At 37.2% G+C, this 16,194-nt stretch overlaps 1 protein-coding gene across 1 annotated transcript in view; it reads right to left on the reverse strand.

The window, feature by feature from the left end:
- The window catches only part of AK9 (adenylate kinase 9), a 118,712-nt gene extending 103,842 nt beyond the window's left edge, over positions 1-14,870 (reverse strand). The window contains exons 1-7 of the mRNA XM_007447277.1: positions 14,754-14,870; positions 13,418-13,481; positions 11,796-11,848; positions 11,600-11,696; positions 6,454-6,566; positions 2,613-2,786; positions 201-329 (exon numbers count right to left, since the gene is read on the reverse strand). Coding sequence (XP_007447339.1) covers positions 201-329; positions 2,613-2,786; positions 6,454-6,566; positions 11,600-11,696; positions 11,796-11,848; positions 13,418-13,481; positions 14,754-14,870 — 747 coding nt within the window. The remainder of the gene's footprint in view (positions 1-200; positions 330-2,612; positions 2,787-6,453; positions 6,567-11,599; positions 11,697-11,795; positions 11,849-13,417; positions 13,482-14,753) is intronic.
- Positions 14,871-16,194: the final 1,324 nt, after the last annotated feature.

Genomic DNA, 16,194 nt, shown 5'->3' on the forward strand with positions numbered 1-16,194 from the left:
ATTCCTGCTTTGTAAGAGTAAAATAATATTGTTCTGTGAAACAGCTTTTGGAATGCAACCTTATTCTGATAGCATTTTACCAAGCTCAAGAGGAGGCGAATCAGGCAGATAATACATGAAGTGAAGAAATGTGAAAGTTATTTCTGGGATAAAACACAAATATCAACATTCCCATTTTCAGCAATATATCTTGTTCTTACTTCTAAAGGGTGAAGAATTATTTCCTTATAAAGTTTAACAATGTGTTCGATATTTTCCAAATAATCCTCAGGCCTCTGAACTAGATGTTGAAGAATTTCAGCCACCACCTGCATTTCAGCAACAAATGCCTAAATGGAAAAGATGTTAAATATCTTTATGTTAATCGTTACTTTATTTACAAGTCATATCCTTCCCTCCTTATACCTAGATGCCCTTTTGGGATGAGAAGAAGGGAGAAGGGCAGATTAGAAACAGGATTTTTATTTTAGAGAGATAGAACACCCCTGAAGTTCCTTTATCAGATGGAATAAAGCTTTAAATTGACTTGGATACTTACTAATTTCTTTTTGCTCCCCAATAAGTAGGGAAGAGTAAAGGAATAACATCAGAGTTTTAGAGACAAAGAAATTAGATTTTTTATGAATACTTGAGCTTGTAGCTCATTAATTCATTGATTCATTCATTTAGTACAGCTTAAGTGCCTACTCTGTGCCAGACACTGTTCTAGGAGCTTGAGAGATGACAGAGAACAAAACTGGGGAACAGAACAGAACTGAGCCCTGGGGCTCAGAGAGCACATGTCCCAATTGAGGAAGACAGAGTATAAATAAGTAGACAAATAAATACCTCACAGGTTAGGCTGTGGTGGTAAGAGCTAAGAAGAAAGATGATGCAGGGGAGAGGGGACGGAGAGTGATGGGAGAAGGTGGTCATGAAAGGGTTCTCTGAAGAAGTGACATTTGAGTAGAGCCACACAGATTTCTGGGGAAAGAATATTTCAAGACAGAGGAAATAGTATGTGTAAAAGTTCTCAGCCCAAGGCCTGGTAGGCATTCAATATCATATTTATTATCTTATTATCATATTTATTATCTTAATTACAATGGTATGCTTTATTCAGGCTAAAATGACACACTTTTATTCCTATTTGCTGTGAGGTTTACCTTTTCTAAAAAATCTGGTATATAGATGCTGACTATTATCTAATGCCTTATTTGCACAGGGAAGATTATTTTATATTTTTTAATGGGCTGTCTTATATTAACAGTTTTTTAAAATTGAGATGTAACTGACATATAACATTACATTAGTTTCAGGTGTACAATATAATGATTCAATACAGTTGATCTTTGGGCAACGTGAATTTGAACTGCATGGGTCCACTTATAGGAGGATATTTTTCAATAGTAAATAACCATACTACTACATGATCTGTGGTTGTTAGGATGTAGAACCGTGGATACGGAGGTCGGATTGTAAAGTTAACTTGGATTTTTAACTGCATGGAGGGTCAGTGCCCCAACCCTGGAGTTGTTCCAGGGTCAACTGTATTTGTACCTATTGTGAGATGATCACAATAAATCTAGTTAACCTCCGTCATCATACATAGTTACAATTTTTTTCTTGTGTTGAGAACTTTTAAGATCTACTCTTAAGTGAAAGAACGAATGTCAAAAATTCATTTAACCTATTAGTGAGGGAACCAGCAGGATGACAAAGCTGAAGTATCTATAATAACTGAAATCAGAGTGCAAAATTTGATATCCTGCTTAATATCCTACAGGGCAATAAAACTGTAGCCTTTGGGGCTTATCTTTTCCACTAGACAAATGATTTGTGATGTAGCCATCTACAAATTAACATCTAACTTCACAGTGTCTAGGCCCTAATAGAAATAGTATTTATTCATAGTAATTTACAAATTATAGAAATTATTTTAAATTATTAAACATTATAAATAAATAAATTTATAATAGAAATCACAGGTATATTTCAGTAGGGCAAGGACTGGCAAACTATGACCTGTCCCACCCCAGTAGGCTAAATCCAACCCGTCACCTATTAACAGATTTCTTTATATCAATTTTCCCCATTAAGTCATGGTAGAAGTTTCTTTTGAGGCCCTATTGCATTATGCTTACTAGTACCGAATTTAGGATTGTTGTATCAACATTATATGTGAAATTGGGCCTACCGCTTTCTTTTCACGTGCTCTCTTTGTCAGAGTTTGAAATCGGGGTTATGCTAACTTCATAAATTGGATTCTGACTGGGCTACCTTCTTCTCCATGTTACACTTGTCTTATATTGCTCTAACTCCTCACTCTAGCTTACATAGTGCTTGACACATAGTAGGTGACCAGTAACTCTCTGTTGCTATGAAATTAAACAGATTAGCTGTCAGGATATGGAGGGACTTCCATACTGACAAGAAGGATGACCTTAAACTTGATGACATTATGATCTAATGGTTCTTGAAAACATGAAATATTTTTGCTATTTCCTCCAGACTAAATGAAAACTTAAAGAAAGTGTAATTTTCTCTAGTAGCTGCTATTTTTTATTATTTATGCTATCATTTAAGTTAATGATAGCAGTTTAAAAGTGTCGTATCTGGTGTGGGGATATTACCTCTTCTTCTTGCTCTTCCCTTTCCTCTCCTTTTCCTTCCTTTTGGGCTTCTTTCTTCTTTTTCCTGCGACTCTCAATGACTTCAGGATCCCACTGATCTCTTGTGAATATGTATCCTGTACTATTGTGCTGCCTTTGCCCCGAAATTCTTTGGCATAAATCATAGTCAGGACACTAAGGAACAACATTAGTAATTACATAAAACATTTTGAATATGCCTTTACTTCCTATTCACATATTATGCAGTATCTAAACTCCCAAATTCCTCAAAACCCTGAGCAAATTCAATACTGTAAATGGCATTTTGAATCAGATTTTATCATATACCAAGAGAGGCACAAGATACAACCTTTATGCTATGACAACACTTTTCTTTACCCAAAAGTAATACATGTGAGAAAGTATCAGAAGCTTTAAGAGTAAAATAAAAAAAGAGGGTTAGAATAACAGTAGAAAGAGCCAGAGAAATAGAATAGAAAATCAATTTAGTCAGCAAAGGTACACAGGAGGATTCTGTCAGATCAGTTTGAAAAAGCTGAGAATGGATGAAAATGGGGGAATAGCCACAATCTTCTGACAAAAACATGTATCTTGTATTTATAGTATTTACTATCATTTACGGCTTTATGGATGAAATATTTCATAAAATAGCATCAATGAATGGGACCTGAAAGGTCATCTAGTTTAGTCTAACCTTTTCATTTTGTAAATGAGAAAACTGAATCTGGATAGTAAAAAAGGACAAAACCAAAGTCTATGAGTAATTTTCTCATTTCAAGTGCTTCCACGAGTGTAATATTTTACTCAATTCTTAAACTAACCCTGTAAGAGAAGTAATACAATATGATTAAAGCCATTTTGCAGATCGAGAAGGACTGCTCTGGCAGAGTAAGGTCACAGTGTCATGAGGGGAAACTACAACTCGGGACCAGGCCTTCTGATCTGTAGCCCACGCTCTGTGACACATTATTAATGATAAACTAAGGTTTTGAGCTGTAAATCCTGCTCTGAATATTTTTCACGATAAACTCCGGATGACATTCTATAGTAGTGGTTCTCAAACATTAGAGTGTAACTGTATACAGAGGACCGTAAAATAAAGATTTCTGCTTCCCCTGTGATTTATTAAGTCTGGAGTGAGGCTCAGACATTTTAACAAACATTGTCAGTGATTCTGATGCCAACAGTTCATGCATCACACTTTTGAGAAACAAAGGAAGCGAGAAACTTTAGAACTTTTCGTGCTCATTTTCTGGTTTCTTCAGACTACTTCTATATGGAGATGGGATGGGTATTTACTGAGGCAAGACTTTTTTTTTTGTTGTTGTTGTTGTTGTTTTGTTTTTTGCGGTACACGGGCCTCTCACTGTTGTGGCCTCTCCCGTTGCAGAGCACAGGCTCCGGATGCACAGGCTCAGCGGCCATGGCTCACGGGCCCAGCCGCTCTGTGGCATGTGGGATCTTCCTGGACCGGGGCACGAACACGTGCCCCCTGCATCGGCAGGCGGACTCTCAACCACTGCGCCACCAGGGAAGCCCCTGAGGCAAGACTTTTATTTAGGGTTTCTAATTTTTTCACAAAAAAAGATCTCAACCCATTCTGGTAATTAAAAAAACCACATGTATATTTACCCTCATTCAGCAACCCAGAATACCCACATTGTGGGTCCTTGACAAAGACTATTGTCTCCTGTTTTCACTTATAGGAAGTGATTTATTAATCTTAGGGTGAATCTGAAGGTATGCCTGGGAGCAGTGATCCTTAAACTTCAGCAGCATCCATGTGTACTGGAGGGCTTCTCAACACAGACAGCTGGGTGCTACCCCAACAGTTTCTGTAGTTCTGGGGTGCTCCCTGAGAATCTGCATTTCCAACAAGCTTCTTGAGTGCTGCTAATGCAGTTGGCTCTCGGACCAAATTCTGAGAACCACTGCTGTAGCAGATCACTGGCCCTTAATGCGTTTTCTTGTTTTTTGTTTTTTTAGTATACAGACCTCTTTAGAATATGATGAAAGCCATAGGCTTTTGCTTCAGAAAAATGTCCATACACATAAATTTTGCATATAGTTTCAGAATGTTCATGGATGCTTAAGGATTCATGGATCCCAGGCTAAAAACTTCTGGTATAGAAATCCCAGACTGTATCCCCAAATAAGGCCAAACCATCAGAGAAGTGTATGCTGTACTGAAGTTCTATCTCACATGAGGCCCTCTGATTATGCCCCAGCTACCTGTGGAAACTGCCATGGACACCCACCATCACACAATATCAATGGGGTTAAGGACTTCATTCTCTACGTTAACAATCCTTATGTTGAGACCCATGTAAGATATATCTCTCATTTTGTTTTTCCTGAGGAATGGCTTGTCTTTTCATGGGCAATGCGGATTTTATATAACTGGTCACATTTCCCCCTTCTGCTTTGGTTCATCAAACTTAGAACCAAATTTATGACCCACATTTAGTGAGCATTTGGAGCCTTAAGGCCTGTATATCTCTGTGTTCTTATTCCACCCAGTCTTAATTTCCTATATAATCTCTGTGTTCCACGGCCTAGACTTTATATTTGGTTTCAGTTAATTGTTTGAGATTTCTTTTTTCTCTCCATTATACATATGTTCACATGGGTGACATTCTGAAGGTCACACAGGGATTTTGAGTAGCCTCTGACCATGACATTGGGCTGGGGCTGCAGATGACACCACACCCATCACTGAATGCCACCTGTCTCTCACAGCTAGCCCAAACACACCACTGAGTCCCTGCACCTGAGCTGAGGACCATCTAATTTATTTTGAGTTGTCAAACCCTTTGGGGAATCAGCCAGGGTATTGTTATAAACGGTTATCATTCATGTTCATATAAACAAGTGGTCCTCACCTCACTGCATTCTTACCACAACCCTATGAAGCAGCTATCTTTTTTTTTTTTTTTTTGCGGTACGGGGGCCTCTCACTGTTGTGGCCTCTCCCGCTGCGGAGCACAGGCTCCGGACACGCAGGCCCAGCGGCCATGGCTCACAGGCCCAGCCGCTCCACGGCATGTGGGATCCCCCCAGACCAGGGCACGAACCCGTGACCCCTGCCATCGGCAGGCGGACTCCCAACCACTGCGCCACCAGGGAAGCCCTGAAGCAGCTATCTTTGTATCATCTTTGTGAAGAGGAAATTGAGGCTCCTAAATGTGATTTACCATGTTCTACAGTTGGCAAAGGAGAGAAATGGGAACAGGACCAACCCATCAGTGTTCTTTAACATTTGTACATCCAAATCATTTGTTCATTATTTCATTTTATTTAACTGGCAAACGTATTAGGTACCACTTATTGTGCTAGTTGAGGTTTACAGGAGTGAGACATGGTTCCTGCCTCCAAGTAAGGCAGAGTCTAGAAGAAAATGGACAATTACAATACAGTGAGGTAATATGATAGAAAAGAGCAACATGAATGGTCATCAGAGAAGTATTTAACTTTCCTGTGCTGAAGCAGCTGTGGGGGAGAGAGAGAGGGAGAGAGAGGGAGAGAGAATGAGAGTTAGTTAATGTTTGTGTTGGTGCGGAGGGGTTGGTTGTTGGGGAAAGTTCTGCAGAGATGATGCCTGAATTGGTGTTCAAAGGATAACTGTGATGAAGCCTGGTGAAGAGGCAAGGAGGTGTTTCCCGTGGATGGAGCTACAGGTGCAAAAGCACAGAGGTATGACAAAGTATAATTCAGACCCTATAACTGATGCATAAATTATTATTTTCCTAACTCCTTAAAACAATTAAGAACATTCCTTGAATTTAACTATCAAAAAGAATGGTTATATATACCATACTAGAAACACAACTAATATTCTTACCTTAATATTGATTATAATATCAGGTTTCAAATTTAAATTTCTAATTAATTCTATTTGCTGGAAAATAGTCATGGCATCCTGTGAAAGTGATGGTATTTCAGTGATAATATAGCCTGTAGAGTAAAACATAATTTTAAAAGTTTTATAATATTATCAATGTCTGAGAGCATGGATTTATTATTATTACTTTATAAAAATATCATTTAGTTATTGATGAATACTAATGCTGGTCTTAAAATCATCTGTCAACATTTAAAAATTAATAGTTAAGGTTATTGCCACATAAAGTATAACTCTGAATAATGTTTTTCTGACAATAAATAAAACCATTGGGCTAGGAGGAGACATCTTTAAAAATTCCAAATCAATTTATTTTAGGCACATGAGGTGCCTAGAGAAGGAAGTTCCATGCCAATAATTCTTTAACTCGTGTTAGGAAAGCTCATATGATGAATGGTAAAGGTATATTATAGTGGCTTGCATGGCATATTATTTTTATTTCTTGAATTAATATTTCATAATACAATGGAATATATATGTATATGTTTATATAAGTTACAGAGAGTAATAAAATACCCATGTAACCCTCATACATTTTAAGAAACAACATTACCAATATGATTTTGGCTTAGTACATTTATTGGCTTGCATCCCTACCCAGAAACCTATATCTTCTCATTGAAATTCACCCTGGATACCATCATCATATTAGTTTCCTTAATATATTTCTTTAATTATGTCACTCTCTTGCTTGAGAAACCTTTCTCTTGTTAATAAATTCTTAACTCCGTGGCTTGGAATTAAAGGCCTTTGAACAATTTTTATGCTGTTTTATAGAATATTTTTTTCTTGGAGGAACAACTGACAGACAAATTATGGTTATTAAGCTTTGATTTTTGGCAGACATTTTATAAAAACTGAATGGAGTGAGGCTGTCAAGACTGACCAGTGTCTCCTTTGGGACATGATGGCTGGCATTAACCCCTTGGTCCGACACATTGCAATTGTGGGTGCTGTGGTGAAGGGACTGCATGACTTAGCCCTAGATTGAATTCAACCTTGGATAATTCCAGAGACCAGTCAGTTCCCAGAGTTCATGCCCTCCCCTTCTAAGAAACAAGGGATTACACAAGACCTTCCTCCCATTCCCTCTGCTGCCAGCACTGCCCACATTTGTCTATTGTAAGTGGATGACAGAAAGATGCTTGGCACTCTGTTTGCTGTGCTCTCCAGCACCCTGCCCATTACTACAACCACTGCCACTGCCCTGAGAGCTTATCAGGCATTCCAAGTGCGACTATTTGCAGGCATGCCAAACCTTGGGTGCACATGTATATTTGAATGAATTTCATACTTGATCTCTTCCCTGGTGGAGGCAGCAGAAGAGTGGGTTGTTTCCATGGGGTCTGGCTGTCTCCTGATAGGCCATTATTTGGGTTGCCTTAATGTTCTGAGCAATGGATTTGGGGGCTCTACCCATTGAGAGGTGCCCAGTATCATCATATCCAGACCCTGGAAATCTGTCTATGGAAGAGTTGTGGCAGAGACAGTTATGTCGCTTGTTTACCTCACCTTTGAAGATTTACAGTGGAATATCTTAGTTCTCTCGATCCAATTCTGGGAAGATCTCAGGGGGATACTTCTTAGAGCTGCTGAGCCCACTGTCAACCCCTCTAATCCCAGAGACATGTTGTGAAGATGGAAGCATAGGTGAGGATTCCACCCTCTGTCCCACTTCTCCTTGACACCATTACCAAGCCCTTGCACTCCATGCTGAAAACAGAGGAATGGTAGACCCCACGCCACTCCTTGCTGGAAGGCTCTGCATATACGATCATAGGCAGAATAGGCACTCGGCAGGCTAATGCCCAGCATGCATCACCCCCAACCAAGGGAAAACTCAAAGACTGTTCACACCACAGCCCAGGGGAAACCAACAGGCCCATACCATCACTTTGCCCCCGCTTTCTGGCACAGTGAGAAGGAGGTATTCCCTATAGCCACAAAGCTGAAGATGGTATGCTACTGCTTTTAGATCGAAGTGTTGAGAGATTCATGGACACTGGGTAGCTTAGCATCCAGCCTGCCCTGATAGTCATCTCACCTCAGCCCAGCCTGGCATGAGTGGCCATATTGGTGAGTGACAGTACCATCCACAATGTGCTTATACCTGGGGTAGGGGCTGCCCAGACCAGGGCTGTCCATCAGTCACTGAGGAAAATGATTTTTTCTGGAATCTAGAAGGAGGATACAGAGAAGGGCTTCTCAGGGTGCCCAGGAATTGACTGCCATTTTCTCTTGGGTGAGGATGCAGCTCATGGAAGCTGATTTTGGCTCAAGGCCAACACAGCATGACAGGTTGTGAATGAAGGGATTATAACTGCAGATTGTGTAAATTTTTTCTAAATAGTGACAGAACCTCCAAGTATAAAAGGGCTCTGGTACAGAAAAATATTAAGATTGGATCTGGCAATACTTTACTGACAGCACATTATCTGTCTTTAGGGATCTTGGAGTCATCAATTACCCAGCCTTACCCAGCCCCTGACCCAAGTTAATATCTCTATTTTGAAAGCCCTTCACTTCCAATATTGCTTCTACCATCTACCAGGCTGCTGGGTAAGACCAAACATCAGAAAGAATCCTTACTTAGCAGAGAGTTTCAAACTGTGTTTAGCAAAGTGCTAGGTTCCAAAGAAATTCCTTTGGGACTGCTGTAGGACAGGTGAGGGGAGGCTGGGCAGAAGGGGCTCAAGGTCCTGCCTTCACTGTAGCCTTTAAATGAGCCCAGTTGTGCATGACCGTGGCCATGCACTTGCATGCTGATAATGTGGCCCTCAGACTCAAGAAATCATTTATAGGGACTTCCCTGGTGGCACAGTGGTTAAGAATCTGCCTGCCAATGCAGGGGACATGGGTTCGACCCCTTATCCGGGAAGATCCCACATGCCACGGAGCGACTAAGCCCGTGAGCCACAACTACTGAGCCTGCACTCTAGAGCACGCGAGCCACAACTACTGAAGCCCGCATGCCTAGAGCCCGTGCTCCGCAACAAGAAAAGCCACCGCAATGAGAAGCCTGCGCACCGCAATGAAGAGTAGCCCCCGCTCGCTGCAACTAGAGAAAGCCCGTGCGCAGCAACAAAGAACTAACGCAGCCAAAAATAAATAAATAAATTTATATTAAAGAAATCATTTATAGCACTCTTCCTCTGCAAGCTCTCAGGATAAGTACCAGTGCACAGGAAGTCTAGGGGAAAGAGGAATACATTAAATGACAGCAGGAGGTGCAATCAGCAAACTCCAGAAGATACAAAACTCTAAAAGACAAACAACCAGTTTCTTCAGCATAGAAAACACAAGATGATGGAAAGAGGTAGGGGCAACTTACAGATTAAAAGGGACTTGTGACATACTGATCAGTAGCAATATGTGAAACCTGGTTGGTTGGATCCTGCTTCCAAAATCAGACAGACAAACAAAAAAACACCAACTAGAAAAAAAATATGAGGCACATAGTGAAATTTGACAATAGACTGATTAGTAGATGATTTATTATTAATTTTTTAGGTATGATAATGGTAATGTGATAAGTTTTAAAAGAGTCCTTATCTTTCTGAGATACAGACTAAAACATGAACTGATATGATATGGATTAGCTTCAAAATAAAGTAGGTTGGGGGGGAATGTATGCAGAGGCATAGATGAAATAAGATGAAACAACAGTTGTCATTGTTGAAGCTGGGTTTTTGACACATGGGGGGATTTTATATCATTCTCTACTTTTGCTTGAAATTTTCTGTAATAAGATGTTAAAAGGGTTATGAACACTGTGAATGGCATAGCTGAGTAGATTTATTTTTCTCATGTTTTTTGCTTTCTCTTTTTGCCAATACTTATAATTTATGCCATTTTTTTGTTGCCATGTAAGTCACTCTAAATTTTCTCAAGAGGTAATGTGAGGTAAAGAATTAACAAAAAGATATTTGCCTATCTACCTTTACATATGCATTTTCAGTTTCAATCATTATACTTTTTGAGGTCATTTATTGACCTATGTTGGAATTCCATGATTGTCCTTTTTACCTTTTTGTTCATTTTACTTCCCACATTCTAGGTGTTTTTCCCAAGTTCATCCTCTTTATTACTGATCAGTAGATAGATAAATGGATAGTTAGCATATTTATATGAAATAAAGGAGATGCTATCTGGATATATATCTATATATGTATAAATAGATATAGTTCATTCTGTACATAATCTATATATAGATCTTTCTACCTATAGACATAGATGATATACATACATATATATATATATATATATATATATACGGTCTTCAGTGACAAGTCTGCTGTTGCTATTTCCACTATTGATTTTCATTGTACTGTACTTTATTTGTATTCCTGTATTCTTAATAGTGACAATGTCCTGTCTTAATTTACTGAGAATATAAAGCAGATCTCTAAATTTTTCTTCTCTCATTCAATAAATCCATTTCAGGTGGATTTTTCTCCCAAACACATTGTGATTCTTCTCCCTTCTTTTGCAACTGCCATACTTTTTAGTCATTCCGAACTTCAGTAGTCTTTCTTGAGAAATTAGATCCAAAGCCCCTGCTCAGCATCCGTTTGAGGGCAGGGAGATTTCTCGGGTCCAGAGTCAGAGCGTAGACTGGATGAACAGGCTACAGCCTGCCAGTATCTGGAGCCAGAGAGTAAGCTGCTGTCATTCTAGTTCCCATTTCCAGCTTTATTAGTGTGGATTAATGCAGAGAAACCTAATCATTGTCAGGACTTAGTAATAAAACTCAGGGTGAATAAGAATGCAGTCAGCAGAGGCTGTGAGCACTGCATCAAGGACCACAGCAGATTTTTCATGCTTTTGCTGGATAACACATTACTAAAAGAAGAATTGAATCATATAAACTTAAAATTTGAAAACAAATGTAGATTCTGAAGAATAAAAACAAGTGAACAAGGAAATAAAACTATTGGAGTTGCTCAACTGAATTCGGACTCTGGGATTCCTTTCCTATGCCAGGGCAAAAAAAAGAAAATGCAATTTCAGGAATTACTTGTGCCTCAGATAAACCACGAGTTTTAAGGCTGCATTGATAGCCACTGCTGTATAAAAATAAGCATACCAAAGTGAGAGACTTCTGGGGAGTTGAGCTTCTCCAACATTAGCTTTGTGACAAGTTCATCTGGAATGCTTTGGCCACTGATCAGCATCGACTGCAACTAAGAACAAACACAGATATTGTACATGATTGTATAATGTATCTGTGACACACAGCTTTTAAGGAAATCGTAACAATTTTGAAAGTTAGATTTGTTTACCATAGCTCCTGATTCAGTGTCACTGGCAATCTGTTCTTCCAAAATTGGTAAAGCTAAAATATGAATTCAAAATATTAGCACAAATTGTTATTAGAATTTCCAAGTTAAGAAACATATTTGTGTGTTTTTTAACTAGTAGCAAAGATTAATATTTGTGTCACTTTAGAGTTTACAAAGCACATTTATACACATTATGTCATTTAAGCCTAACTAAAGTATAAGGTAGCAGAATGTATTCCACAGAAAACTTGTCTCTGACACTCACTAGCTAAAGGATCTTGGGGAAGCTAACTTCCCAAACACCTTTGCACCTTGCATGCTTGTGCCCTGTGTAGTATGCAAGGGAATACGAGGCTGAAATGAGGTTGTATATGACAGTGATTTGGAAATTACAAAGTATCATACAAAGTGTACAGTAGTATTACCAGTCCAGATACTTTTATAATCATACGTAGTTACATCTACAGCCCATTAGTTTTGCACATTGATTGTATAAAAGGAAAATATGCATCAAGAAATGTTAAAAATAGATGAACACTGAAATTTATGTAGCAAAAAGGGGTCCTGAGGCTGAAATTCTAGTAACTTGGTTCCTTTTTAAGAGGAGATATTTCATTCCATGATGGAAGATATCCTGGGACAGAAATGACAGGGGTATAACTTAGGGTAGGACCCAGGAGCTGATTATGTCCCTAGCTGCTAATAATCTATGGAAAGTTTGGTACTTTTAAAGATTTCCTACAAGTGAATTTTATTTTGATAAAAAAAGGGGAAAATTTTAAAGTCGTGTGTGTGTGTGTGTGTGTGTGTGTGTGTGTGTTACGTGTTGCAGAATTGTTCTCTCCCCCAAGTTGTACCAGATCACAATATCACTAATGGCATGTGAAATGCTCATTTGATAACATTCTTGCCAACAATGATGGTAGAAACTTTAAAGATTCACTGCCAATTTATTAGGCAAATATAGATCAGCATTATTTTAATTAGCATTTCTTTGAGTAACAGTGAAGTTAAACTCTTTTCTTATATTTGTCCATTTTAATTTCCATGTTTATGAATTACAGATTCACTCTTTTTCTTATTTTTCTATTAAGGCATAAATGGTTTTATTGATTAAAAGAATATTTATATACAAAGACATCAACCCCTGTCATATATATTGCAAAGAATGCAAAGCAAATTATAAATAATAAAAAATAAAATTTATCATTAAAGATAATTAAGTCCTGGAAAATCTCCCCAAGAGCAGCTGTGAGAGTTCCTTCTCTTTTCATATTTCACAGGGAGACACCCAAAACACACATATCCCCAATAGTTCTAAATTACAGAATTAGAGAATGGGAAGCAGTAGAATGGAGTCAAAGATGTTTCATAAACGTCCTAAATTCTATGACCAAAACTAAGACTAACAGAAGGGCAAAACATGTTTGATGCTATTTTAAAGATAATGTTCACTGTGTTGATAGTGATGTGTGAAAAGCAAATATAGCAAATATTAATCATAGACTCTAATAGATAGTAAGTAGATGGGCATATGGGTGTTCACTGTACAATGCTTTACACTTTAATGCATGTTTGAAAGTTTTCATAATAAAATATTTGGGAAAAAAGATAAAATTTACCTTCTACACGAATACACTTCCATGCCTGTGTTATCTGTTGGGCTAATGTTGTCTTACCAACCCCCTTAAAAAGAAAGATATTATTTAAAACCCAATAGAATAGCTATTTGCCAATAAAACAGATATTTTTAAAGATTCTATTGATGGTTACTATAATTACATAATATTATCAAGTAAAATTTTTTCCATACAATAAATAAAGAATAGACCCTAGATATTTATAGCTTCATTTTTCTCTATTAACTGTCCCGTTTGCCACATTTTATGAAGTGATTTTTTTTTTTTAATTAAGAAAATAGCCCTGAAAGCAGGAAGCTGTACCATAATGGTATTCTAGGTATTGCACTCTTCCGACTGTTAAATTTTGTAATTTTGAGTACAAATCATTTTGATTATATTGAGATTCGTCATTTTATTTCCTGCCTAAAGTTTATAATTGTGAATGTCTTGACAGACTTCCATTTAGTAACTTTCAAGAGCAAAAATTCCTTCTTAATGGACATCTTTGAAAAGTATCATAGTTTAAAGATAAAAGTTCACTTTAATGAAGTAACACTTGCATCTGATTGCTTCCACTGTTGACTTTTAAAATTCTATTGATTTTAGAAACATAATAGAAGTTACTGGAACCATTTCTTGACCCTGTCCCAGGGTCTCTAGAAAATCAAGTCAGCCCTTAGACTCTGCTATTCCGGAGAGGCTTTTAATATTAACCACCTTAGACCCTCTAACAGTAACTACCAACTAAGCTCAGAGGCTGAAAAAAGCTCTCATCTAGAGGTCCTTAATAGAACTGCCTAGGAAGGTGAGCTATCTTATGACAGCCATTCTTGGTTTCTTCCTGTTTTGCAGAAAGATAATACATAGGTCCACTAACACACTGTGGGTAAAGATAAAGCATATCCCCTCTCAGGAGCTTTAGACACTGATGAGAGTATCCTCCATTTGTCTCTTTAGTGTCCTGTCTTCACATATCCAGAGAGCCTCACAACAAATTTCACAGAAAGTTTTATATGAAAATTGAGTGTGAAATAACCTTGGATCACATGCTACTAACAATTGTCATGGTGCAGTGCTTTGATGAGTTAATTTATTCATAATATAAAAGCAAAGATAAATACAATCTAGGTTCCTTTTCAATAATAGTGTACAAGAGGAGAGAAAGTTATAATTTACAACCAATACTATATCAGAGTTTGTCATACAGTGAAAGTCTAACAAACACTCAAAAAAAAATTAGCACACGATGTGGTTTTCAATCTTGTATGGTAACATGAGATTATGACTTTAAAAATTAAAAAATATATTAAATAATAAGTTAGAAGAGATAACTTACTGGTTTCCCAAATACAACAAAGCAAACAGGTTTAGACAACATAAAGTTTTTGTCAGCTTCATCTTCATTAAATATATCCACAAAAGGATGCTCTTCTGTCTTCTCTTGAGAAGTCATAATACAAAATACTACAGTAAGAAAGAGTAAGATTGTTAAAATGCCTAATTTAGGAGGAATGGGCAGGCAGGTTAGGGAGAACTAGAATATTCTGTGAATTTACTTAGCCCAGAAGCCATCCCATGCCACTAAGAGATGGATTTTGCCAATCATGGCAAATAAGTTAAACTGATCTATTAAAACAATAATAGGTTCATAGTTTGAGACAGAAAGCAAAAGCCAGCTATATGCTATATAAGACAGCTAAAATAAAGTATCTTTGAAAGACTAAATTAAGGAAAAAATACATACATGTATATATTCACATGTATGTTTTGATATGTGTATTCTATTAAAGATCAAATTAGTGTACACACAACCAGCCAAACAAAAACCCAACAGCAAATGCTTTAAAAAATCAAACTAAATATGTTATATGTGTGTACACATATAAATTTGTCAATGGGTATGTGTGTAGGGCCTACTAATGGCTCTAATTAGAAATCCTAATGGAAATAAGAAAATACGTAGAACTGAAAAATAACAAACATAATATATATCAAAATATATAAGCTCACAATTTAAGAAGTTAGAAAAAGAAAAATAGAAAAATATATTTTAAAATTAATAAAATAGAAAAACATTATATAAAGAAGAGCAACAAAGCTAAACAGTGGTATTTTGAAGAGATTTACAAATAGAAAACTCTGTCAAGATTGATCAAGAACAGAAGATAGAAGGCACAATTAAATAATATTAAACATTGGTTTTTTAGAGGTGTGTTTTCTCACATCTCAAAACTAAGATTTTCCTACGTTTTCGTTGTTGTTGATTTCTTTCATTAATCAGAGACTGTTCTCCATATTATATTAATTCTTTGAAATGTGTTGAGTCTTGCCTTATGGCCTACCACATGGTAATTTTTAAAAAATTTTCTACATCCTTGAAAAGGATACACAATTTATATTTGTTTGATGTAGTGTTCTTTAAATGTTGTTTACATCAAGTTTGTGAATTTTATTGGTTAAATCTTCCATAATGCTTACTGATTTACTGTCTACTTGATCAAACAGTATTAGACATAGGAGGAACGATCACAGAGAAAATAATGCTGCAGATATATAGATAATAAGAGGCTATCATAAGGTTATTCCAAATAAATTTGAAAACTTAGGCAAAATTGACAAATTACTAGAAAAATCAGCTTCTTAAGAAACAGAAAACTTGAGTGGTTCTATAACCATTAAGGAAACTGAATCAGTAACTAAAAATCTTCCCATAAGGGAACCAGATGGTTTTAATGAAGTGCTCCAAGTCTTGCAATCTTACAGACACTCTTTCAGAA

This window comes from Lipotes vexillifer, unplaced genomic scaffold (genome assembly GCF_000442215.2).
Source record: "Lipotes vexillifer unplaced genomic scaffold, Lipotes_vexillifer_v1.1 scaffold515, whole genome shotgun sequence".
NCBI lineage: Eukaryota > Metazoa > Chordata > Mammalia > Artiodactyla > Lipotidae > Lipotes > Lipotes vexillifer.